General features: G+C 53.0%; 1 protein-coding gene across 1 annotated transcript; it reads right to left on the bottom strand.

The window, feature by feature from the left end:
• Window positions 1-1595: 1595 nt before the first annotated feature.
• Window positions 1596-22502, bottom strand: Ehd1 (EH domain containing 1). The gene is made up of 5 exons (XM_021638414.2): window positions 21918-22502; window positions 17761-17858; window positions 6991-7403; window positions 4086-4250; window positions 1596-3675 (listed from the first exon to the last, which is right to left on the bottom strand). The coding sequence occupies exons 1-5, from the start codon at window positions 22319-22321 to the stop codon at window positions 3151-3153; spliced, it is 1605 nt and encodes a 534-aa protein (XP_021494089.1). The 5' UTR covers window positions 22322-22502; the 3' UTR covers window positions 1596-3150.
• Window positions 22503-24484: the final 1982 nt, after the last annotated feature.

Genomic DNA, 24484 nt, shown 5'->3' with positions numbered 1-24484 from the left:
AACCCTCTCTCCAGCCTCCCCCATTATCCTCTTATCAGCCCACTGGCCTCCTGGCAAGTCTTATGACCAGGTAAGAATGCTCCTGCAAGAAACCTCAGCATACTAAACCGCTGGCCTGTGCAGCAGATGTGGGTCCCATGCCTCCTGGGTCTGTGTGGTGCTGTGGGTGACAGACTGTCCTAAAGGCCTCTTATCCTAGGGGTTGGGAGCAGGGTAGAGAGGATTTGCTTCCTGATACATCTTGGCTGCTTGGGTAACTTGAAAGAAGCAAGGGGCACGGGCCAGGCCTCCAGGTGGACATCTCTCCTCCAGTCTCCACCATGGCCCAGAGGAGTTGGAGTTGTGAAACCCAAACCCACCGCCTGAGTTCGGGGGCAGCAGTCAGGATGCCTGCTCTTGCTCTTCCTCAAATTTCTTGCTCAGTGAGCACTAGAATCTGGGCGTCTCACGGGGAGGGGGGGTCTCTGAGTGCACCATGAACCCTTGGGTGCGGTGAAGGCGGGTCCTAACATTCCAAGGGGCTCCTTGGGCCTGTTTTCTTTAATGCAAACAGCTTGAGCAAGCACAGAGCATCTCTATGGGACCTCTGCCCACAGGTGGTCCCAGGTGTCTAAAACCTCAGGTGGAATGACAGCTCTGAATCATACCACCGGCCTTTTGAGCTTGAATGTCAGATACGGTGAGATGGACAGGGGATCCAGAAACTATCTTTGCTTTAAAAGGGGTTTCCTTGAGAATCTCCTCAGGAATGGGACCAGAGCGGGTAGACTTGAGTTTGGGTCTCCTTGGCTACTACTGTGTGTGTATTGCCCTGTCCTGGACCCTTTATCTGTGAAGGAGGAAAACACAGAACTCCATGTTAAGCTCAGGAAAACCTAGCACAAGGTTAAGACCACACAGGAGGTGTCAAGCCTATGGTGTCTGGACTATCAGGCCTGCCTTAGCCACAGCAGCTGGACCCCGGAGGCAGCTTTGGACCCGAGATAAAAACCTGTTTATTCCTGCTTCTGTCCCAACCTTGCCTGCAGCGGTCTCTCCCCGGCCCTACTTCCCATCTACCCCCTCCTGGGCATGTCACTCCCAATTTGTCATCCTTTCCTCTCTTGTCATAAACAGGTCCCCTATCTGGAACATCAGCTGGCTTTATCCAACCCCACCCAGAACTGTGGATCTCATCTGCTCTGCTGTCTTCAGAGCCGGCTGCGCTGTCTCCAAACCTGCCTTGGGGCAAGTGAGGAGCCAAGCAGCTCTGCAGCCTGGAACCTTTGTTTAGAGGATCCGTCCACAGGAGGATGGTGGCCATCACCCCTCTAAGGTTGCGGCAGTCCTGAGTGGAGGTGGTGGAAGCCGGCCCAGCATAATTCTGCCTCAGTCTCTGTTGATGTTTGGATTTTTTGAGACAGGCTCTCATGCAGCCCAAGCTGCCCAATTGGTTCTCCCTCCACATCCCAAGCCCTGGGACTATGGGTGTGCACCATTAAGTTCAGCTTCCAGATAGCCCTGCCAGCTTCAGGTGGGTGGTCATGGACTCCTTGGAGAACCCCAGGGGCTCTGGGTGCCTCCTTGGCCAGGAAAGACAAGGGAGCATGAGAAGCTTTGGCACAATTTAACTTTCTTTAATGCAAGAAACAGAGGGTCTTCACTCAGTCCCTCGACCCACAGGTGAGGACAGAGCTCGCTAGACTTTAAATGGTGAACCTGTGAGGACCTCTCCCCGACCCTCAGCCAACGTAGGAAAAGAGGGCTGAGGCAGGGAGGTGACAGGCCAGGCTGGAGCTGAGCCTCAGCGAGGCAGGCTCAGAGCAGTGTGGGGGGAGGGGGAGGAGGTGGCAGGCAGCTCCCTGAAGCCCACCTGTAGCGCCAGATGAGCAGGCTTCACTGCTCTACCCACCTCTGTATAAAACCCACCCCCCACAGCCAACTACTGGCCATAGGGTGTGTCCAGGTCCCCAAGGCTGCAGTGAGGTGACTAAGTGGTCATTTGCTAGCTCTGGCTTATTGCTCAGTCTGGGGCTCTGGGACACCCAGACCTCCTTGGCTCAGCAAGGGAGGAGAGGAAGGAAATGAGGATGAGGGAAGGGGCTGGGTTTGGGCTGGGTTTTCCACCATCCTGCTGCATGGACACTACACCCAGGCCAGAGCCACAGGCTTCCTCTTATCCAGCCCAGAGCACCCCCAGGTCACAGGACCCACTGCCTGCTCCAAGGCAGAAAGGGGCTCCAGGAAGCTGCCATGAAAGCTGTCAAGCTCTGAGCAGGAGCTGGGGTGAAGCCCCCCTCGGCCAGAAAACAAACTCAAGCCCAAGAGGCCTGCTCTGCGCTGGCTTTGGGGAAAAGCTGCCCCAAGGCTGGAGTACAGGAAAGGAGAGACAAAAATCACAGCTTTGAACAGTGTTGTAAAAGATACTGGATTTGGTCAAGTATGAAGTGTGAGTTATAGAACACACATAGCTTATGTATTTTCCTGGAAGACACTGTCTCTCGCCCCTGCAGCCCCTATAAAAGCTAACAGTGGTTGGGTCTTCTGCCTGTGGCTGCTGATCTGGCTGGGCGTCGGAAAGCAGATGGGCACACAAAGGAGAGTGTTCCACCCTAGACCACGCCAGGGCCATGGGGCAGCTTACCCAAGCTCAGAACACAGCTAGTGGGAAACGAGCCACTGGCCTGGGTAAGCCCCAGACCGAAAACAAACCAAGGGAGCTGGGGGCCTCCTGTTTACACAGCCCCGGGGCAGCTGGCAGGGGTGTGCCAGGGTGGGTTGTGAGAGGTGGGCACCCCAGTCACTGGTGCTGCCAGGCTGGGGTGAGAGGCAGAGTGTGGGGCTGTCAGACAGAGGAGGCAAGAAAGAAGGCTGCCTCTAATGTTATATATTAAAAATATCATGGTTCTTGTGCACAAAATCCCACTGTTCACATCCAAGCATCACCCATGCCTCCCCGCTGAACCCGGAACAGCTTTAAAAGAAAGATGGTGGTTTTCCTATTCAGGAGCTGAGGAAACATCGCTCAGTCTTTATGGACCTTGAAAATGGTGACCCTTTCCCTCCCTCAATCTCTGCCCCTCCAGGCCCCAGGCCACCTGGGCAGACAAGGAGCTGGCAGGTAGAAAGTGCCAGCAGCCCTGGGGCTGTGGAGAGTATCAGGCATGGCTGTTACTCGTGCCTCCGTTTGGAGGGTGGGATGAGGTGCGGAGGAAGGTCGGCGGGCAGCTCGTGGCCCTCGAGCTTGACCTTGATTAGGTGGTTGGCCAGGGCAAACTCCTCGTCGTCCAGCAGGCCGTCCTTGTCCACGTCGGCCAGCTTCCAGATCTTGCCCAGCACTGTGTTGGGCAGCTTGGACTTCACCATCTCCTTCTTAGCATTGGCGCCCGTGATCTTGCCGTTGACAGGCGACAGTGTGTAGAAGATCTCATCATAGGTGGGCTTGTCCTTGCCAACCACCCACTCAACATCATCGATGCCCTCACCAGCCCCCTCGCCGTAGCCATGCCCAAAGGGCCCATTCATGGTGCCATCAAAAGCACCACCCTTCACAGCCTGTGAGGGCATCAGGGACTCCTCCTGGCGCACCATCACCATCAGCCTGGCTATGTCATTGGCCAGCATGTCATCCACTGTATCCAGCAGCTTGGGCTTCAAGGCCTGGAACTTGCTGAAGTCCTGGGTCTGCAGTAGTTCCTATGAGTGAGGGAGGAGGAAAGAGAGGCCTAGATGAGAGAGTCTCCCAGACTCCAGGCACAGTGGGCTGAGATAGGCTACGCAAGTGGAGAGTGTGGTGCTCCCACTTCTCAGCTCAGGTAACTGGGCTCCTCACTCTGTGCATGAGGTCACAGCAGCACCAACCATGCTATGACAGCCATGCCCCACCCCAGAGCTGAGTCACCACATTCCACTCTTTCGTGTCAGTGTCTCGACCTAGGTCAACTCTGGTTCTGGTAGGGAACTGGTGACTAACCCAGCTGCTTCCTCTTGTGGAGGCCCCGCCCTATAGAGCTGGGATTTCCCCCAGAACTACTGCCCAGTACCTGGGACTTCCTCAGCCCCACAAAGAGAACTCAGAATGGTCCAGGCTGGCCTGGTGACCGCACCTGCATCTTGCGCAGGCTTGGGAAGTCGCCGGCGGAGATCTGGTGCTCCCGTTCAATTTTCTGATAGATCTCTCCCAAGTTGTTGACCAGCTCTTTCTTCTTGCTCTCTTTCCCAAAGACATTGGGCATCTCCTTCTTGAGGGAGCTGATGATATAAGCATGGACCTGAAGGGACAGGAAGAAGCAGGAATCAGGGACTTGCTTGGTACACTGCCCTCAGAGTTTGAGGTCTCTAGTACCTGAAAGTTCACTGCTTGGGCAGAGGGAAGCAGAAAGGTCAGAGTCAAGGATAAAACCACCATCCGACATGAGCGTGCCAGCTCACTGCCATGGGATGGAAGCGAGGAAAGGGTACTTCTAACAGAGGGCAGATGATACTCTTTTTGTTTTTCTAGACAGGGTTTCTCTGTGTTACTCTGTAGACCAGGCTGGCTTTGAACTCAGAGATCCACCTGTCTCTGCCTCCTGAGTGCTGGGATTAAAGGCGTTCGCCACCACTGGCCCTGCAAAAACTGTCCATTTTTATTTTATGTGCATTAGTGTTTTGGCGGCATTTATGTCTGTGTGAGGATGTTGGATCCCTGGAACTAACGTTACAGACAGTTGTGAGTTCCCATGTTGGTGCTAGGACTTGAACCTGCGGTCCTCTGAAGAGCAGCCAGTGCTGTTAACTGCTGAGCCATCTCTTCAGCCCCTACATGATATTCTTGTAGATGTCATGGTGACACTCTAGACACAAAAACTCTAGTCTGTCACAAGAAGGGTAGTAAGAAGCACTCCCTTCCCCGAATTCTCATCTACTGTGGCCAGAGGAAGAAGGCTTCGAGGCGAAGGCTTGCCGAGGAACTTAGCTGCCTCTCAGTAATGTAAGACATATCCACAGGGCCACAGAGAGCTGCAGGAGCCTCTGCCTGCCTTGCATCTGTGCAGTGCTCAGCCTGAGTCCCAAGCTGAATCCCACTAAAGTGACATGCATGTGTCACCAGAACAGGCAGGGATGACTCAAGACTGGAAAGTTCCATGAGCGCTTTCCCCAAGTTCCCCAGCACAGTCTCTGCTCCCTCCTCAGCCCAAGGGAGCAGCCCTTCCTGATCCTGGGGTTGGCGTCAGGCTCTTCCAGGAAAGCTATGGTAGGCAGGCCATAGAAAGCCAGTCACAGCTCTGCTGCACAAGCCAGAGTCACTCTCAGCCCAGAGAAAGCGAGCAGTGGGTAAGAGCAGTGCGGAGCAGAGCTGGAGACCATAGGGTTTCCAGGCATGGGGCCCACGGCCTAGAGAGCTGAGCACTACATGAGCTCCCTTAGGACCCCTGCGCCAGTTACACAGGTATTCTTATGATACCTTTCTCACAACTGCTCAGCTCATGAGGACGCCCTACAAATCTAGACATCTGGAGATACTGAAAACCCCAGCCCTGTACCCAGCCCCGTAACAAGGAAGGAAATGTCATAAGCTACCACCTTGCCAGCCAGGACACTTGAGTGACAATGGCAGACACTTGGCAGCAGTAAAGGATAAGGCACCAGTCTTGGCTGCCCTGGCTAGGGAACCCCCAAATATTCCATGGCTAGCCTTGAGGCAGAGGTGGGTGCTGGTACTGAGTGGGCAGACACCAGCCTCAGCACTGCGAACAGCATGGGACAGGGATGTCTGCGAAGCACCCTCTCTGGCCCTGGGGTGACTGTGTCGACGGCCATAGGCACTTGGTGCCTGTCTCTCCTCTATGTGCCCCAGTCGGTCACAAACACCCTGCCCTAGAGATGTCTTCCTGGAGATAGGGTGGCTCACAGGAGGGGTCTCTTGACAGGAGCCGAGCCCTTTCAAGGCAGGAGCCACTGTTTTGAAACAGTGTCTTGCTAGGTTGTTCAGGCTAGTTTCAAACCATGTGTTCAAGGAATCCTGCTGCCTCAGCCTCCTGAGTAGCCTGACGACAGGCTCATCACAGCATCTGCTTACAGTCCATTTTTAAGAAGACTGAACTGTGTGCTGAGCATCTGCAGGCCAATGGGATCCTGCTAACAGCATCTGGACTGGCTTACTACCCCACTATCCACCGCGTCAAACCTTCCTGTTCAAAGGGCTTACCTAAGCCGTCAGTGCACGGCCCCTTCCCAGTGACTATCTACCCAGGCAACCCACGCTGCAGAGACCCCTCCTCAGGCCCATTGGCCCCCCACTGATCTTCATTTCCTACCTCCGGCCACTTTGGGCTCTCACACAGTCTTAGCTCCACTAAGGTTCCAGGGCTTCAAGTACCTCAGAAGCTGGTGTGAGCCTGGGCATGGCCTGCACTCACACAGACAGAGAAGAGCGTTTATACGGCCTGTGCATACAGCTGCCACCAGGGGTCTGGACTGTAGCAGCCAGCACTCTCTGGGCCACAGACTGGCGTCATCTTTTTCTTAGCTGCGTTCTGTGGCAGCTTACACAGCAGGTCCCACAGAGGCCTCCTGCGCCTACCCAGCAACACCAAATAACCCCTGCTTCTGCTCTTGTGTGTGTGCTGTTCTTCCGTGAAAGCTCGAGTCAGGGCTGTGTCTGTCACTCCTGACCCCCAGGAGTCCACACTGTTCAGGGTCAAGCTGAGCACACAACAAACCCCAGGGCTTTGTTGAAGCCACGCAGGCCCAGCACATTCCACTTCCCGGTGGCCTCCACTCTTCTGTAGTAACTTCCTGTTTGACATTTCTAAAGCGTGTGCATGCTCTTTGCATTCTCTGATCTAGGTGGGGCACAGCAGCAGAGAAGAGGCTGAGACGGCCCAGGTAAAGGGCCTTAGCCAGGCCCTGGCTGCACAGTGGTTACACAGGACACTGGTTTCCATGCACAGGGAAAGTCATACATGTTTGGCAAACTGGGCCTCAAATACTAGTCCCAAATCCCCCTTACCCAGTCACAGGGCCTACCTTGGCCAGCCTGGCCCGCTTGATCAGGTCATTGAGCTTCCTAAGGGCAGCATTTCTGGGTAGAGACTGGATGTCTTTGAAGAGGTCCTGCTCCTCTGCCTCGAAGAGCTTCCGGTTGTCAGGGATGAGCAGTGGGTGTGACCAGAAGGAGCCTATGTAGACGCGGACTACCTCAGGGGTGTTGATGATCTTCCCCAGGGACCACATTAGCGCTCCATATACTCGCATCAGCTGCTGTGTCTCAATTTGGTCAGCTTTGTTCAGAACCACACGGATCTTGTCCTCGTGATTTTTGAGGGCCTTGATGACTTCTGAGAACTCGTCTGAGATGTCCAGCTTGTGGGCGTCAAAGAGCAGAATGATGCGGTCCACACGCTCAGCAAACCACTCAAGCACAGCCGCAAAGTCATAGCCTGAGGGAGGATCAGGAAGAGGACTGAGCATGGCCCAAGGGCCAGGCTGTCCTAGCGCTTCTGAGCACTAGTGTGGCTGCAATTTCTAGGCCAGAGGTTATTTCGTAAATTCAAAAAATGCTCTGATCTGAAGAGTACAGCGGCCCAGAGGCAGACTCACTGGTCTCTCCTGCCTCAAGGGGTACTTTTACTCATGTGACATGCACAGATGCTCAGGCAAAGCAAGCCACTGAGCATGACAGCTCAGCACAGTAATATACGCAGAGCTTGACCTGCCCCTGTGTGCATGCCTTGAACAGCAGCAGCAATGAGCAGCAGTGCTCTTACCTGCAGCTGCCATCATCCGGGGTCTGCTTAAGCCCCAGATCCTTGCATAAGCCTCACTCATTTTTCACATTAGGGGCTGGCAAGCTCAAGAACCAAAACTGGACCATCATTTGCTTGTTGTATGAATAAAATTTTATTGAAACAAAGGCACTCGTTTATATGTCTATGCCAACAAATTTTGTCTATAATAGCTGAGTTCAAATGTTGCAAGAGAAACCAAAAGTTCTCCACAGCTGACAATACCAATTCCCAACCCTCTAAGAAAAAGGTCCGCTGACCCCTGTTCTCCAATAAGCCCTCAAAAATACCACACACCACTTCCCTTTTTTGTAGGTCTTAAATGCTTCTCTAAAACCATGTCACTGACCTGAGCAGACTCTAGCTCTAAGTCTTACTCTGTGCTGTTTCACGTCACAATTAAAGTGACCTTTGTCGTCTATGACGGACACATAACTGGAATTTCCCCATAAATAACAGCACTATTAGCCAGGCATGGCGGCTGGCCCATGCTGGCAATCTTAGAAGCGGAGGTGGGAAAAGCAAGCTCACCCTTGGCGACAGAACAAACCGAAGGCCGGCCCAGGTGACATGCCTCCCTCCGCTAAAATTTCAGGCCAGCAAGATGGTTCCATGTGTAAAAGCATTTGTCATGCGTGCCTGGTGACATGATCCTGGGGACCCACAGAGGAAGGAAGAGAAGCGACTCTGGAAAGCTGTCCTCTTGGCCTCCACAACTGCACTGTGGCACGTGTTCACGCACACATAAATAAATACAATTTACAAGTTAAAAACTGATGGGCTATGAAGGCTGCCTGAGCCTCTGAGGTTTTCTTGCTGAGGACTGGGGAGCAGAGGCAGTGCTAGGTCTGCCATGCCAGAGCCTGTCACGTTCCAGAACTTAGGCCGGCGACTTCCCAACTCCAACAGTGCTTTAACCTGCCCCGTTTGACAACTACGCTTCTTCCAATGTTTCTTCCGCTGTTCCCAGAATGCCCCACCTTTTAGGAACACTCAGCCGAGTGGGGAAGACTGCAAACAGCAGTCTTAAAAACCGCCTGGCCTCTCCAGCTGAATCTGGACACTCTCCTTGACCCTGGGTTCAGTCTCCTATCACTCACCTAATATGTACAATGTTCACCCCAAATGTAGGCCAGCCCTTTAAGAACCACTAAGTACTTTCCAGAAAGTTGCCAGGACCCCTAAACATGAGCCATGGATACCACTCAGACAACAGCCAGTCTGGACACTGCCTGGCTGGCCCACTCATGCCTTCACCCCACAGCCAGGTCCAGCACACTCTGGGAAAACTACTTCACCAAGCCCAACCTTGGGAGGGCTGACAAGCTATCTCCAGAGGTAGAAGACAGGAAGACTGCAGAGGGGAGGGGAATCAAGGACTAGATACTGGCACACAACAGCCCACTGTCCTGCTTACAAAGGCCTGCTGATACTGCATTCTACAGCACAGGGCCTTGGCCTGGTCACTGCTCCCCATCCTTTGTGTAAAGACCTCAGGCCCGGGGATAGTGACATTTCAGAGGTGTGAGGCTAGACGGACCAAGCAGAAACAAAGCTCTGCAAAGTCAGACAAGTGGCTTCAGGATGGACAGCAGCCAAGGCCACAGAGAAGTGAGCCTCTCCCCAGAATGGGGCATCCAGAAGGAACACAGGCTTTGACATGTGATGGCACATTTGCATAGCATGAGGAAAACTCTAGGTTCAATCCCAGGCAATGCCAGCCCAAAAACGAAGCCAGCCCAATGAGATATCAGCGCTTGCCAAGTAAGCCTGGCAGTCTGGGTTTGTCTGATCCCTGTGCCCCATGTGAAGGTGGAAAGAAAACATGGTTGTCTTCTGACTTCTACATGCCTGGCACACAGGAACTTGAGGCAGACTGGTCAGCGGGCAGGGGCTACATCACAGGTGGAGGTACACTGAGCTGCAGTCTGGGCAGAGAAGGGCCTCTCCTGTGTGTGCTGGGTTGGGTGTCAGGGCTTCAGGTTTCTGTGCGCAGTTCCATCAAGTACCAGGTCACTGCATGTCAGCAACCAGCACAGTCGGCCAGTTCCAAAGTACAAGGCCTTTGCTCCCTGCAGCTGGCTCTGCGAGCAGGGAGGGGGCACCCAAGGAGTGAGCTGTCAGCAGAAAACCGGAAGGGAAGGTCTAGAGCAGCAGAACAGTGGGGAAGCAGAAGCCAGGAGAGGTAGCTGTTGCCCAGGACTGACCCCAGGGCCTGCCTGGGGCACCGAGGCCTTCTCTATGAGTTCTAGGAGCACAGTGCTGAAAAAGCACTGACTCAGGAACTACAATACTCCTCGGGAGGCCTCTGGTCCTTCCCAGTCAACCCATATGGCTTCATCCAAAGCTGAAGCTAATTCACACAGCTGGAGCAGAAGGGAGGCCAAATCCCAGTTCCTGGGAACAGGGGAGCACTGGGCCAAACACCACTGGTCCTGTTGGCTTTGGCTAGGCAGTCAGGACTGCGGTGGGGAAGCTGAGGTCACCTTCCCAAGCCCTCCCCAGTATGGCCTCAATCCCTTTCCTCTGGCTGGGGGAAGGGAACACAGAAATGAGAGAAATGGGAGGACGCTCTTTTCCTGCTCCTCTCCCACAAGCCTAGTTCATGGCCACCACCAAGTTTGCTATTTTTTGTTTGTTTGTTTTTGTTTTTTCTTTTTCTCGGGGTACAGAGTCTCACTATGTAGCCCTGGCTGGCCTGGAACTCACTATGACACCAGGCTGGCATCAAATTCAGAGTTTCTATTGCTGTCTCTGCCTCTCAAGTACAGGGATTAAAGGTATGTATCACCATGTCCAGCTCCATTAAGTCTTTTTTCTTTTTCCTTTTTTTTTTTTTTTTTCCACTAGGTGAAGAGAATTTCCTGGGTTTTTTTGGAATTTAAGACAGGCATTTATTACTCCATAGCCCAGGCTGGCCTCAAATGGTGGCAATTCCCCTGCCTTAGCCCCCTGACAGGCCGGGATTAACAGGCCCACTGTGTGAAGGGAGCGCAGCCGCCCCAGGTGCTGGTGCCCATCTACAAGTTACCTGACCCTCCTGACAGGAGGTAGCCAGAGGTGCGCCTGCCCTACAACAGCACTCTTCCCAACACAGGCAGCCAGGGAAAGTTGCTTCACACGTTCCAAAATTTCTAGAACGTAGAACAATGCAGTGTTTGTCTCCTGTACACTCTTGTTTCCTGTCATTCAAACTGCATGGGCCTCATTATTTCTCACCAAAAAGCTACATCATAGTTTCCAACTGCTCTGACCCTGAAGACAGGAGCCCAGAGGTGAGCCAAGTGGCAGGGAGGACTCTTCCTGCTCAGCTTAAGAAAGGAGCACCAAATAGCACAGGCTAGGCAAGGGGCCTTCACCCCTAGGCAACAAAAGTCCAGCGCACAGATGTTTCTGGTAGCTTGATTCATCAATGTCTCAAACCAGGGACAGCCCAGACCCCCTTCTAAGTGAAAGGACAGAACTAAAGAATTCGGGAAGCCAGGCCCTCTACAGAAAGGAACAGTCTAATGGCTGGGCCATAGCTTCTCTGAAGAACATGAAGCTCTGGAATCATATCCTATCCCCACAGTCATTTTTAAAGGCAAAACCCCCTTACCTTCTTAAACATATGGATGAATCTCAAACGTGCCAGGCTCCACCAAAAAACAAAACAAAGCAAAAACAAACAAACAAACAAAAAACCCACCAAAGTCTACATTGCCCCACTCCGTTTAAGAGACATTTTGGAACAGGGAAGCTTAAGCTTCAAAGACGCACAGGGAACTTTTTCAGCTCAAGCGATGTTCTCTATTCCTGGTAGCAAGGGGATGGCTGTTGCAAAAAGGATTAATCCAATACATGTAACATGACCCTAAATACATCTGACCTGAAAATCAGCAACAGCACAGGGCTAGGAGGAAGAGCAGACAGGCTCTGGCTGGGCCCACAGTAACCCTGAATTCCCTACACTCGGAGGCAGCTGGGCCCCGGAGCAGCTTGCTTACCCCCTCTCTGAACCCCCAGTCCCATCTCCATAACATGAAGACAGCAAGTTCCCACCGTGCGGCTGCTGAGAGGGTTGCGGGCAGTGCGTGCCTGGCAGGCAGCCAGCACTTTGTAAATGTTTGCGCCTATTTATTTAAGGCATTTGCACTGGGCCCAAGCAGCTCAGATCTGATGGATGTGTGGGCAAGGACAGCTTCTAAGGTGAGAAGAATACTGCGTACCCCAAATATAAACCCAACATTTGGAGGCATTCAGGCCAGCTGCTCCCTAGCCCGCCACCGACTGGCAGCCTGAGGAACAGGTGCCAAGGCCAGCACAGCCTGGTACGACGCCTCCACAGGCAGAGCTGGCGCACCCACAGCAGAAAGTGAGGCCAAAGCAGTATGCTTGCCTAGAGAGGGGGAGACAGGGAGGGCTGGGGTTGAAGGCTTTGCGCCTAGCCAGCTCTCAGGGGGCCGTGGAGTCTGAGGAGAAGCCCAGCTGAGGCAGTATAGCCTGAGGTTCCTGCCTGAGACATTACTGTGAAAACAGCAAAGTCCGAGAAACCCTCGAGTTTTTTAGTCTCATCATTAATAACTGGCTGATATTTGTTTGCACACATAATTGTATGCCAGGCATTAGGTAAGGGCTCAGCATATAGAAGTTCCAATCACGGTTATTGACAACCCTAAGAGGTTGTGGTCACTTGCCTCCTGCAGTACTGACCTGTGAGCTAAACCTGTGTCACCCTGTGTGGAAGACACAGTGAAACCAAGTGAGGCTGCACTGAAACTGGACCCAGGCTTCTGGGCAACCTCTGAGATCCTTCTCCAGTCTACAAAACATCCCGAGACTGGGCTAGACAGAGGGTACTTGTGCAAGTATCTCAGGAGACGGTCAGCAGGGCAGAAGGGCTACCCACGGAGTGGCCCTGCTTCTGACACTGGGCTCCAGAAGGCAGGGATAGGAGTCTGGGCCACAAGCACCGTCTAGGACCTCTAGGAACACAATGCCTGGAGCTCTGTGAGCCTTCCCCAGATAGCCTGGGTTGGTTTCTGGCTAGAGGCAGGGAACCGAACCGAGGAAGACAGAAGGTAAGAGGATAGCTATTCAAAGCCCTAGTCCTCCTCTGGACTAGGGTCTCCAGGGGACCTGTGTGTCAGGAAGCCCAGCCCCGGCAGCCTCGGCACGGTCTTGCCCCAGCCCAGAGTCCATGCTGACGGTTCCTCTGAGCTACGCTGCAGTGTGCACTGAGCCCTCCAGGTCTGAGTGCCCCAGGCTCATCTCCTCAGATGGAGATCTCCTCAGAGAAACAGCTGCTTCCTCCTGAACACAGGTTCAGAGAGAACAGAACAGGGCATGAGCAGCGCTAAGCAGGAAGGCAGGCCCCAGACCAGACAGGCTCTACTCGCTAACCCAGGCGGAGCCACACACCCTTCGCTGACACAGTTTTCTTAGGGTCAAGGAAGGCAGAACAGTTACACCTCAGCTCAGTCATAAAGTAACAATGGTGGAGAGGGCACAGGCTAGCTCCTGCCGCTGCCCGCAGAGGACTGACACAGATCCTAGTCCTGGGCACGGTGCGACTATGTAGTGATAATGACCCTGGAAGCCAAGGGCACTAGCTCCACATGGTCTTTGATGCCCTTTGAATCCTATTATAAGTCACATGGGTGGCACTCAGGAATACGTGGTGCTCCCATCGGCCACCTTTCCCTGCTGACATAAAAGAATGTTATCTCACAAGCGGCAGCAGATTAGCACGTCAGGCAAGCTGAGCCCGGGACCCCAAAGGGACACAATTATCAGAGGTCCCTAGCACAGCCAGGGCAGCTTGACCACTTTGGTCTCTGACAGTGTAATGAAATCTAGGTTGAGTTTTCTGTAAATGAGAAACCTGGGGGAAAGGGTAAACAGTTAGGAGGGGCCCAGAGAATGGGAACAGACCCAAAGGGAACTGGCAACGCCCAAGCACAAGCCACCTCCGCAGGGATGCTGTTCTCCACTATCAACTCCAGGCCGCAGCAAGGCCGGCACTGTTGCGCACCTGTCTTTCTGAGAGGGAGAAAGAAACCTGCTTTCCACCTGGGAATGTGCTCTCCTGTTCTGATTTCCTCTGTGCACAAGGAGGGACTGGAGGGACAGTCTCTGAGAAGGGCCCTTCCGCATCCCACAAGCCCGGAGCCCACACTCAGCACCTCTAACAGGGCCCACATGATCATCTTACTGACCACCATGAACAACATTTAAATGGGGGGACTTCTGGGATTATGGTTTAGGAAAATGGGTTGATCTTGGCATTTCACTGCAAAAGCCACCTTCAATCAGAGGGAGCCTTTTGCAAATAGAAAAGAACGTGGTTGCAGGGAGCATAGGAAGCCCACAGGACTAGTATGCCATGACACCTATGTGAGTGTATCCTGTCAGAGAATCCTCTACAGCCCCAATCAAAGTGCTGCTGGGGGTGTGGTGTGGCTCAGTGGTAAGAGCACTGGACTACCATGCTGGCGGCTCTGGGTTCCATCTCCAACACAGGAAAAGAAGAAAAACCACACTCTCAAAGTGTCACTCTGGTGGTTTTCCCACAGAGAACAACCAAGTTTAAATCCTGCCATGTCTCTCTCATAACAGGAAAGTAAAAGGAAAGGACATTCCTTTGTAGCCCTAGGGATAGGCTGCAGACCCCAGGGCATAGAGTCCAAGCTGTTCTCGCCTGGGAAGCACCGAAGGCACACTCAAGAGGGCAGCCGAACCACGCTGTATCACGCTGCTTCTGAGCAAGAGCCACAAGAACCTCAAACCTTTCTATCCCATCCCTTCCTCCAAGCCTGAAGGCCTCACCAGCAGTAGCATTCTGGCAAGATAAGCCTTTGAGGGCAAGCTATTGTCCCTTATCTGAGGCTGTGTTCTCACCACACAGCTACCCTGCTGGAGTCTGGCTCAGCCAAAAGATAAGTCTTTGGGCCTCAAACAATGGCCAGCACATCTCGGCCCAGTACAGGCTAAAATGGACTCCTGCATTACTCTCTTATTTAAGGGAAACTTGGATTTTCCAGCTTTGCTCTGGCTTTGGTAAGAGTTACTCTGGGTTACTTTTATAAGCCTACAAGGAACACAAGAACCCCAAACCTTTCTCCCCCAACACTTCAGTTCTGAAGGTCCCTGAGCAATGGCATTCTAGCAAGTTTGTGCCAAGCATGGCAGTCCACACCTTTAATCCCAGCACTTGGGAAAAAGGGGCCGGTGGATCTCTGTGAGTTGAGAACAGCCTGGTCTACATAGTGAGTTCCAGGACAGCCAGGGCTACAGAGTGAGACTCTGTCTCAAAAGACAAAAAACCAAAGCAAAACAAAACAATAACAACAACGAAAAAAGAAACAAAAAGAAAGAAAAGTGGAATGCTCACCTAGCGTCTTCTTTTTGCTTTGGTGATGAGAATGGAACCTGTGGCCTCATGCATTCTAGTCAAAATCTCTACCATTGAACTGTATTTTCTTTACTTCTCTCTGTGTGTATGTACATGTCAACGAGTGTGTACATGTGTGTGGGCCAGAGGTCAATGTCAGGTGTCTTCCTTTGTCAACTTTCCACCTTATTTTTGTAGTAGGGTCTCTACTGGAAGCTGAACTACCTCAACTAGATTAGCTGGCCAGTGAGCCCCAGGGATCCATGTGTGCCCTCTAGCACTGGGAGGACGAGAGTGTGTGTAGCCATGGCCAGCTTTACAGGCACACTCTTGTGTGGCAGGCGCTTTACCAACCGGGCCCTCTCCCCAACCACTCTTACACAGGAACAAGATCTCGCTGACTTGTCCTGAGCTCCCTCCGTAGCCCAGGCAGGCCCTAAGCCTGTGGTGCTGTGGTGTTTTTCCTCCTGAGCAGCTGGGGGTCAAAAGCTTGGGCCACCTGCTTAGTAAGTATTCTCTCTCTCTCTCTCTCTCTCTCTCTCTCTCTCTCTGTCTCTCTCTCTCTCTGCCTTCTTGAGACAGGGTTTCTCTGTGTAGCTCTGGCTGTCTGGGACTTGCTTTATAGACCAGGCTGTCAGTAGGTATTTCCTTAGTAACGGGTTGTAACAGCTGGAAGAAAGAAATGCAGCCCCTGCTGTTTTTCAAATGGTCCCAAAATCTGTTTCCTTGAAGTTCTAGGAGTCACTCTCCTAAAGAATGGGTGAGCCTGTGTCAGGCATGAGGCCCACTTGAAATCCTGCCATTTGGGATGCTGAGACAGATGGATCAAGAGCTGGAGGTCAGCCTGAGCTACATGAGACCATGTCAAAAAAAAAAAAAAAAAAAAAAAAAAGCTGATCTGGCAGCTTCTACCCCGATTAGAGACAGCTAGCTTACTGCACTGTAGTCTGATGCAATACCATGCTGGGGGTGGGGGAGGGGAAACAACTGTAGAAAAGAAGAGAGGGCCCCACCTAGCACAGCCATGCAGAGACACACTGCTAGCTTCAACATCCCCCACCACAGGGCAAGGGCCAACGGAAAGACTAAGTTAATGAAAAACAAACCTAAACTGGTGCCTGTAGCGGTTGAGGATGGCTGTAACCCTGGCTCAGCCTCATGAACGCTGGGATCAGAGCTGCTACACCAAGCTCTAAGAGTTCCCCTTTTCTTTCTTTCAGACTTACATTACACCTGTGAACGTGTGTGAGTGCCTCAGCACGCATAGGTATGTCAGAACTTAATGGCTGGTTCACATCTTCCATGAGATGGTTCCAGGGATCCAACTGACCTTTACACACTGGGCCATTTTCACTGTTTCCTCCTTTTTTCTCTTTCTCCAGCAATGCCCCTAAACACATACCTTGGCTTTTTTTTTTTTTTTTCTTTTTTTACCAGTACTGGGGACTGAACCCACGGCCCTGTGCATTCTAGGTCAGTGCTGTGCTAGACTGAGCTACATCTCCAGTGAGGCAATTTCATTTTCTCCTTTGCAGTGGCTAACTCCACTTCCGCCCAGCCCTCAATCTCCTAGAAGGTATTCCAACCTAATGACTGGTGCCCATCCCTCTAACAAAAGGCCAGGGATGAAACAAAGGCAGGCTCATCCTGAACCAGCACCTCAAAGCAATGTGACAAACATATGGAAAGACCCCCTAGCCTCTGGGGTCAGTGCTGGACCCTGGCGGACTATTTTCTTGAGGCTCCAGCCCTCTTTGAGATGGAGGTCTGTCTTTGTTTTTGAGATAGGGTTTCATGTCATGTAGGCCAGCCTCAGACTTGCCGTGTGACTGGGAATGACACTTCATGAAGTACTGATCCTCTTGTCTCTCCTTCAGCTCCAGGGATAAAATTATAGGCACGTGCCACCACACTCAACTCAGTCTGTCCTGGGGAATGAACCCACGGCCTCTGCATGCCAAGTCAGTGTCACCAACTGAGCTACAGCCCCAGCCCCTTTCAACTACTTCTGCAAAGCTATTACTTTATGCTTATGGAAATAAGAGTTCTAGCTCTTGAATTAAAAAAATAAAACAAAACAGCTTTAAAAGCAAAAGGCTGGGTGTGGTGGTGCACACCTACTATCCCAGCAGCACTCAGCACTCGGGAGGCAGAGGCAGGCAGATCTCTTTGAGTTCAAGGCCAGCCTGGAGAGCCAGACCTATACAGAGAAAGCCTGTCCTAACATCCTGTCTTAACCCCCGACCCCAAAAGAAGAGTAGATCTAGGGGAGTGGGAAAATGAGGGAAGGGGCTGGGAGGAGAGGAGAGGGGGGAAACTGTGGCCAGGATATACTAGATGAGAGAACTGAAAACAAGCAACATGGCAAAGGCTGACCAGAGCTGAAACAACTGCACTGCTCAGGGCACTGGAGCCTAGCAGCAAAGCCCAAAGCCGAGGCCTCATGGATTCAAAAGCAGCTGACCACCCAGCGTGGATGACTGACTGTCATCTCAACTGGGCTATTCTGGTCACCTGAGCACAGGGAGGCAGCTGTGGCCCCTCAGGCCCCCATGTATGTAGATGAGCTAAGAAGTCTGCTTTTTTTAAAGCCTGGAGGGCAGCACGGGGCGTGGCTCTCCAGCAGAGCCCTGTGTTTACCTCGGCTGATGCGCTGCTTCTCTCCGGACAGGATCCCGGGGGTGTCGATGATGCTGATGCTGTCTAAGACCGGGTTGGGCAGCTGTGCACACATGAACCTGCAGGACGGCAAAGTCACGGATACTCAGGAGGGGCTGACACTAAGCCAGTATCATGGGAAGACTTTTCCCCCTCCCCCTCCTCAGGACAAACTAACTGGAATGCCAGCACAAAGGTCCAACTTTAGAACTGCAGTACTTTTGTCCTTGTCACTCTCTTCCCCCTAGAGTTCATGAGCTCGGCTTCCCAGTTGCTGGCTTGTTAGTGAAAGTTGTATGATCCCAGATCATGCTTCAGTTCTAAAGGGAAACAGAAGCATGACACTGAGACCTTGCAACTCCACCTTAAAATTTTCACCCAGGTATGGTGGTACACTTAGGAATCCCAGCACTTAGGAAGCAGAGGCAGGAGAATTTTTAAGTTCCAGGCCAGCATGGTCTACCTATGAAGACTGTTTCAGAAAGAAACCTAAACCAAAACAAATAAAAAAAATTGGGTCAAAGATATAGCTCAGTGGTTAGGAACACTTGCCACCAAGCCTGAAAACCTTAGCTCAATCTTCAGCGCCTACACAGTAGGAGGAGAAAGCTGGCCCGTACTGTCCACTGACCTTGAACACAGTGACATACAATCCACACAGAATAAATGTAAAAAAGTAATAAGCTGGCTATGGTGGTGTAGACCTTTAATCCTAGCACTCAGGAGGCAGAGGCAGGCAAGCTCTGTAGTAAGCCAGCCTGGTCTATATAGTAGGATGGGGCTACGTAGAGAGAGCCTCAAAAAAATAAAACAACAAAAAAGAAACCCCAGTCACCTGGCTGAATTCCCCACCCACTGAAAGAGGAATGGTCTCTTTCCTATTGGTGTGTGTACATGTGTATTCATGTCCATATGTGTATATGTGTGTGCATGTGTAGGGGTACACACAGAGGTTATAGCGACCTCTGTGAGCAATGATGAAGGTTCTTCCTTCATCGCTCTCTACCTTACTAAGACAGAATCTCCCAGATTCAGCTGGGCTATCTGGCCAGTGGGCCCCGAGGATGCACCTTGGTCCCTTCTACCCTAATCCTAACCCCTGTGCTGGGGCTGCAGGCCTGCAAACCAATCGTGTATCTGGTATTTACAGGGGTGCTGGAGCCCTGAGCTCAGGTCCTCACCTTACTCACTGAGCCAGCCCCCAGCCCCTGGGACGGTCATTTCCTCCTGCTGTTGGGGCAGGCTGCTTGAAGAGACTGCAATGGGCCACCTGTGGTCAGTGATGTGGAAGGAATGCAGGCACACATTCTCTGACAGTCAAAACCAGCCTAGGAAGAGGAACCCACAATGGAGGGGAGCCTCAGGGAGGGCCTAGCTATGTACTGGAGCTTTATGCCTGGCTAAGAGCTCACCTAACAGCCCAGAGCAGCAATCAGCTGTTGCAAAGCGTGGTTCTTTAGTGGATAGAGAAAAGGTTCCTTGGAAAACCTCTCTGAGCAGCCGGGCATGGTGGTGCACGCCTGTGATCCCAGCACTCACAGAGGCAGAGGCAGGCAGATCTCTGTGAATTTGAGGCCAGCCTGGTCTACAAAAGTGAGTCCAGGACAGCCAAGGCTACACAGAGAAACCCTGTCTTGAAAAACCAAAATAAATAAATATAGATAAAAACCTCTCTGAGCAAAGAAAATACAGACCCACTGCCTGCCAGACACAGGCTCAAAGCTGCGCTTCCAACAGTAGGGAACACGCAGCGAGATGAGTGTCTCCTGTGGGCCCACACCCCCAAATGATGTCAGTGTCCCCACAGACTGGGGACAGCAGGCCAAAGTGAAAGTTACTGTCTCCAAGTGTAGCAGACCCCAGTACTCTAAGTCACTGCTCACCAGACCTGGATTCCCCTTGCTTGGGAAGAAACTCCTTGACTCATGGACAGAGAGTGACAGGAGAAAAAAAAAAAAAGGAGTGAAAGTGAAAGTGTAACTGTGAGAGTAACGTACATAAGAAGGTCCCATAGAGGAGCATCTGCAGGTCCAAGAGAAGCGGTTACTCTGCAAGGCCAAGGAAGTGAGCAAGAAAGGTGGGGACAGCAAAGACACCTTTCTGGCAACAAGGATGAAGACTTCAGTTCTTAGGACTAGTGGGTGGGCCCAGTTATGCAAGGAAGAATGTTCACAAACCACTCTTGGGATTCCTTCATGCTTGTCTCCATCTGTTCCTCTCACTATCTCTGAACAGCACTCTGGGAAAAAAAGGCTAGCAAGTCAAGTTCATGATTCAATGGGTCCCTTTAAGAATGCCAGGAAAAGCTGTATCAGCCAGAGAAAAGCCCCCTTTGTTGTGCCCTCCCTGGCCAGAGGCGCCGTGGTCTGCACATCCTGACACAGCTTCGGTCTTAAACTACACCACCATTTAGAGACCCTCTGGAATTGGGGTGGTGACAAGAAGGAAATGTAAATATAGTTCTTGGGCGCCCTGGACCCCATGCCATCAAAGTGCCTGTCTCTGGCCGAGGGCGCCTGAGTTCTTCCTTCTTTGGGGAGGGCACAAAACACAAAGAACAGTCGATCCGCATGGTCTTAACCTTGACAATTCAGTGGGGGCCTGGGTGTCAGGAGTCATTTAGCTGGGGGTACTGGCATGGTGTGTAAGTCTTTCAGCATTAAAGCTCTGAATTTTTGCAGGTGGGGAACTGAGCGGGTGCCACGTTCCTTGTTTCCAAAGAGGTCTGCCCTCACAACGAGGTGAAGACATAGGACTGCAGCGGTTGGAACAGCGAGTCTTCTTGTCACTCCTGAAGCGGAGACCTAAAGCATGAATGAACTCCTGAGCCCAGCAGCCAAACTTCTCACAGGACCAAGGGCTCCTACCAACTGCAGTGTGAGCCAATGGCCTACCTACAGGAGCAGCAAAGCTCAAACATCCTCAGGGGGAGGCTCCAGGCTAAAGAGACCAGAGCACTGTACTCAACCCAGGCCTGTCAAGCAAACACCATCATCATAAAACAAGACAGGCTGAAACTGCCTGGAAGGGACAAGAAGACATTAAAGGTCAGGTCCATGAGAGGAGGCAGGCCTGGCAGCCAGCTTGCTCAAGAATAAGCTGGCCCGCCCTGTACAGCTGGACAGTGTCTGAAGAGGAATGTGCTCATACAGGGCGGAGACCTGGAAAGCAGGATTCAGATTCTTTCCTAGGCTGTACCCCAAGGCTGAATGCAGACGTCAAAAGCATGTACACTCACTCCTTGAAAGAGGCAGCAGAGAGGGCAGGGTCTGTGAGTCCCGTCATGCCTCCTGGAGGTGGAGGCTGGGCTGCCTGTAGAGAAGTGATCCTGGGTGTTAACACTGCTCAGACAGGCCACTGATTCGTTCATAGCATCCTAAGGGCTCAATCTCACCTCACCCCGTAAATGGTGAACCTGAGACTCAACGACGTGCATAAACATCTATCCACTCTGTCGAAGACTCTGGGTCTGGTCACTTCAGGGGTCTCAGTGTTACCAACCTTGAAGTCTCTTGAGGCAGCACTGACTTATTAAGAAGTTTTTTTGTTTGTTTGTTTGAGACAAGGTCATCTTGGCTGGCCTGGAATTCACTCAAGCGCTGCTTTTAGGGAGGGTGTTGAGACTCCATCCCCTGCCTTCAATGGGGGCTGCCCTCAAATCAGCAGGCAGCACTTCCTCCCTGACCCTCCTACACAAAACCACTGGTCCCTGGGGATGTGAACCAGAGAGTGGGGCAAGTCTTGGGTTTTCCCACGACATTTGAAACACAGACCCCAGGGGAGAAGGAGGGAGGTTGATAGGAATGAATTGGGTGCTTCCAGAATGAGGAACAAGAAGGGACAGCAATGGCTCATCTTCCCAGGGCGGCCCCTGGCGCTGTGGGAAGCAGGTCTGGGGTCTGCGGGAAGGTTTGAGAGTTAGATTTATAACCTGAAAGATTCTGGGGATTACAGAAGCCAGAGGAGCGGACGATGCTCACTCCCGGACTCCCGGATAGTGAATGGGACACAACAAGGCCACTGTCCCTGGGAGTGGTCGCCTAGGGTCTGGTGGGGCACCTCGGAGACAAAGGCCGGCGGGGGGCAATGGCTGCGGGGACCCGCGGAGGTCCTCGCGCCCGGGGACAAGGGGTGGGTACCTGTTGAGGAAGGCGTTGCCGAAGGCGTTGAGCTTGCGGAAGGGGCGCCGCGGGTCCACGACGAGCGCGTTGCCCGGCACCACGCCCTCGGTGGGGCCGTGCATGACCGCGATGAAGGAGTCGGTGGTGGGCTCCGGGCCGATGCGCATCCCCGGGAAGTCCTGCTCGATCAGGTGGCGGATGAAGGTGGTCTTGCCGGTGCTGTACTGACCAACCAGGAGCACCATGGGCTTGTTGTCGAAGTCAGCGTCCTCCAGCGCGGGCGAGTGGAACTCGTGGAAGCGATAGTGCTCCTCCAGCGGCAGCAGCTTCTGCGCGTACAGCTGCCGCAGCCCCTGGGCCACTGTCTGGAAGAGCTCCGGCTCCTTCTTGCGGCGGGCATCCTTGCTCACCCAGCTGAACATGCTGCCGGAGACCGAGCTGGCTGCTACGGGACGGAGCGGCGGCTGAGCGGGACGAGGGCGCGCGGCCGAGGAGGGGCCCGCCGGCCGGCGGAGGGCAGCGGGGCAGGGGGCGGGGCGCGGCCCGCACTGCGCAGGCGCAGGCTCGAAGATGGACGCGAGGCTCACGGGAGCGCCCTCTGCCGAGGGTCGCGCGAGCCTCGCCGAGCGGCCCCTTTATAGGCCGGAGCCCGACGTTCCGGCGCGCTGGCCGCCGCCTCGGGGCGGGCGGGAGAGGAGGCGGGGGAGGAGCCCTCCGGGCCCCGCCCCACCCGCGTGCCACGTCCTCCCCTGCTTCCCATTGGCTGATTTCAAATCTCGCGAGCCCGTGGCCGCGGTGCCGTGGCAACCGCAGCTGTTTTGGCCTGTCCCTCGAGGGGCCGCTCGCTGCAGTTGTGAACTTTCGGACGCGCTCTCCGACCCGCAGTGCTTCCTCCGTCTCGGAGGCCCCGAAAGCGTCGGGAGCCCGGGCGCCGCCTCTTCCTTGCTTCTCTGCCACACACACTCACCCTTTGGTCTTTTAGCGGCTCTGGGAAAGGGAGGAATAGGGAAAACTGAGGACACCGGGAAAGGAAAATCGGTAAGGAAGAAGGAGTGCAGTGGGAATCCGCTCGGGAAGATGGGACAGGGGCACAGCAATGGACACAAATGACAGGACCTGGCGAGGGGAAGCCGAGGTCTCCACCGAAGAGGTTTCAGCTGCGGAATGGGGTAACGCAGTTGAGGCTTTCTGGTTAGATGAGTTTTCAGGAAGTGAAATCGGAAATTCCCTTTGTGAGGAAGAGGGGAAATGTTGGGCAACATTGAAATGTTGTGGGAACTTAGGGGGAAATCAAAAACCCAAAAACTTCCGCTTTCCTGTCAGGGACACCACCAGTGCCATCTTTTCTTCCGTTCTGAGTCCCAACTTCCTTACCAGTTCGTGGCTGTTCCACGGGGCTCATGCCCCAGCCATGGCCCCCTTGACTGTCTGCTGGTGAGACTTTTCAGTGGGTGATGTCAGAGATTTGGGGTGTGGGGGGACTGTGATTGTTAGGTAACTAGTATCGGGTCACCTAAGTGGAAGGAGGATCTAAGGGCGGCTGGAGAAATCTAAAATGAGCCTTGAGGAGGTGGTATTGGTTAACACACCTATGGTCTCAGCTGTTTGGAAAGGTTGGAGGATCACTTGAACCCACCGATATGAGGCTGGCCTGGACAACAGATGCTATCTTAAAAAAAAAAAAAAAAAAAAGACAAAATATTTACTGCTGCTGCTAGACTCATAGACTCACAGAGCACTTGCCACTGGGGCCCATTCCCAGCACCACTTGAACAAACAAGAAGCCTTGGGAACCTGAACGACTTGGATCCAACTTGATAGCTTTGAGAGATTTGGAAGCCTGGGTCTAGACACCTGTGTCAGGGAAGACATCAGGCTGGGAGGGGAAAACAAAGGGAGCCCAACGGAAGACAGAAAAATGGACGTAGTGGGGCGGGTCTAAGTCAGATGGGATCCAGAGACAGGAAGGTGGGTTTGCTCATCCATTTTGGACATCATTACCAGAGCAATTGCCAGAGCAAATTCCAACCTGCTCCCAGGCCCGGACCCTGACTTCCTCCTTTGATCTTGAGGATTTTCTTTTTTTATAGGGTGGGTGTGGTGTTATGAATGTGCCATGGCGGGGTGTGTGTGCCATGGTACAAGTCAGAAAACTTTTAAGAGCTCTCTTACCATTACCATGAGTGTCCTGGGGGCTGAGCTTTGAGCCACCTCACCAATCTTCATGTTGTTAGCATTCTTTTCATCCATCAGGATAAAACAGAAGCCATGGGCCCTTTTTCAGAAAGACGCCCTTGGACAGGGGCTTGCCAGCCTCAGCTGTGACGTGACCCGGCGCCTCAGGCAAGCCCAGCGCAGACTTCCTCAGCCAGCCTTAGAAGCTGAATGGTTTTTGCTTTCCTACACAGCCTAGATGAAGGGGTCCACCCCGGAGATGTAATTTCAGGGCTAGTTCAGAGAAGAGCCGGAGGCAGAGGACCCTAAATGAGGTGGTTGTTGAGACATCTGAATGGCTACACAGAGCTGTCCCCAGCAGCACTCACACCAACCAGCTGTACTTTCCATGTCTCCCCAGAGCCCTGTGA

This window comes from Meriones unguiculatus, chromosome 1 (assembly GCF_030254825.1).
Source record: "Meriones unguiculatus strain TT.TT164.6M chromosome 1, Bangor_MerUng_6.1, whole genome shotgun sequence".
Lineage (NCBI taxonomy): Eukaryota > Metazoa > Chordata > Mammalia > Rodentia > Muridae > Meriones > Meriones unguiculatus.
Note: the sequence above shows the minus strand (reverse complement) of the source record. Positions and strands in the feature narration are given on the sequence as shown.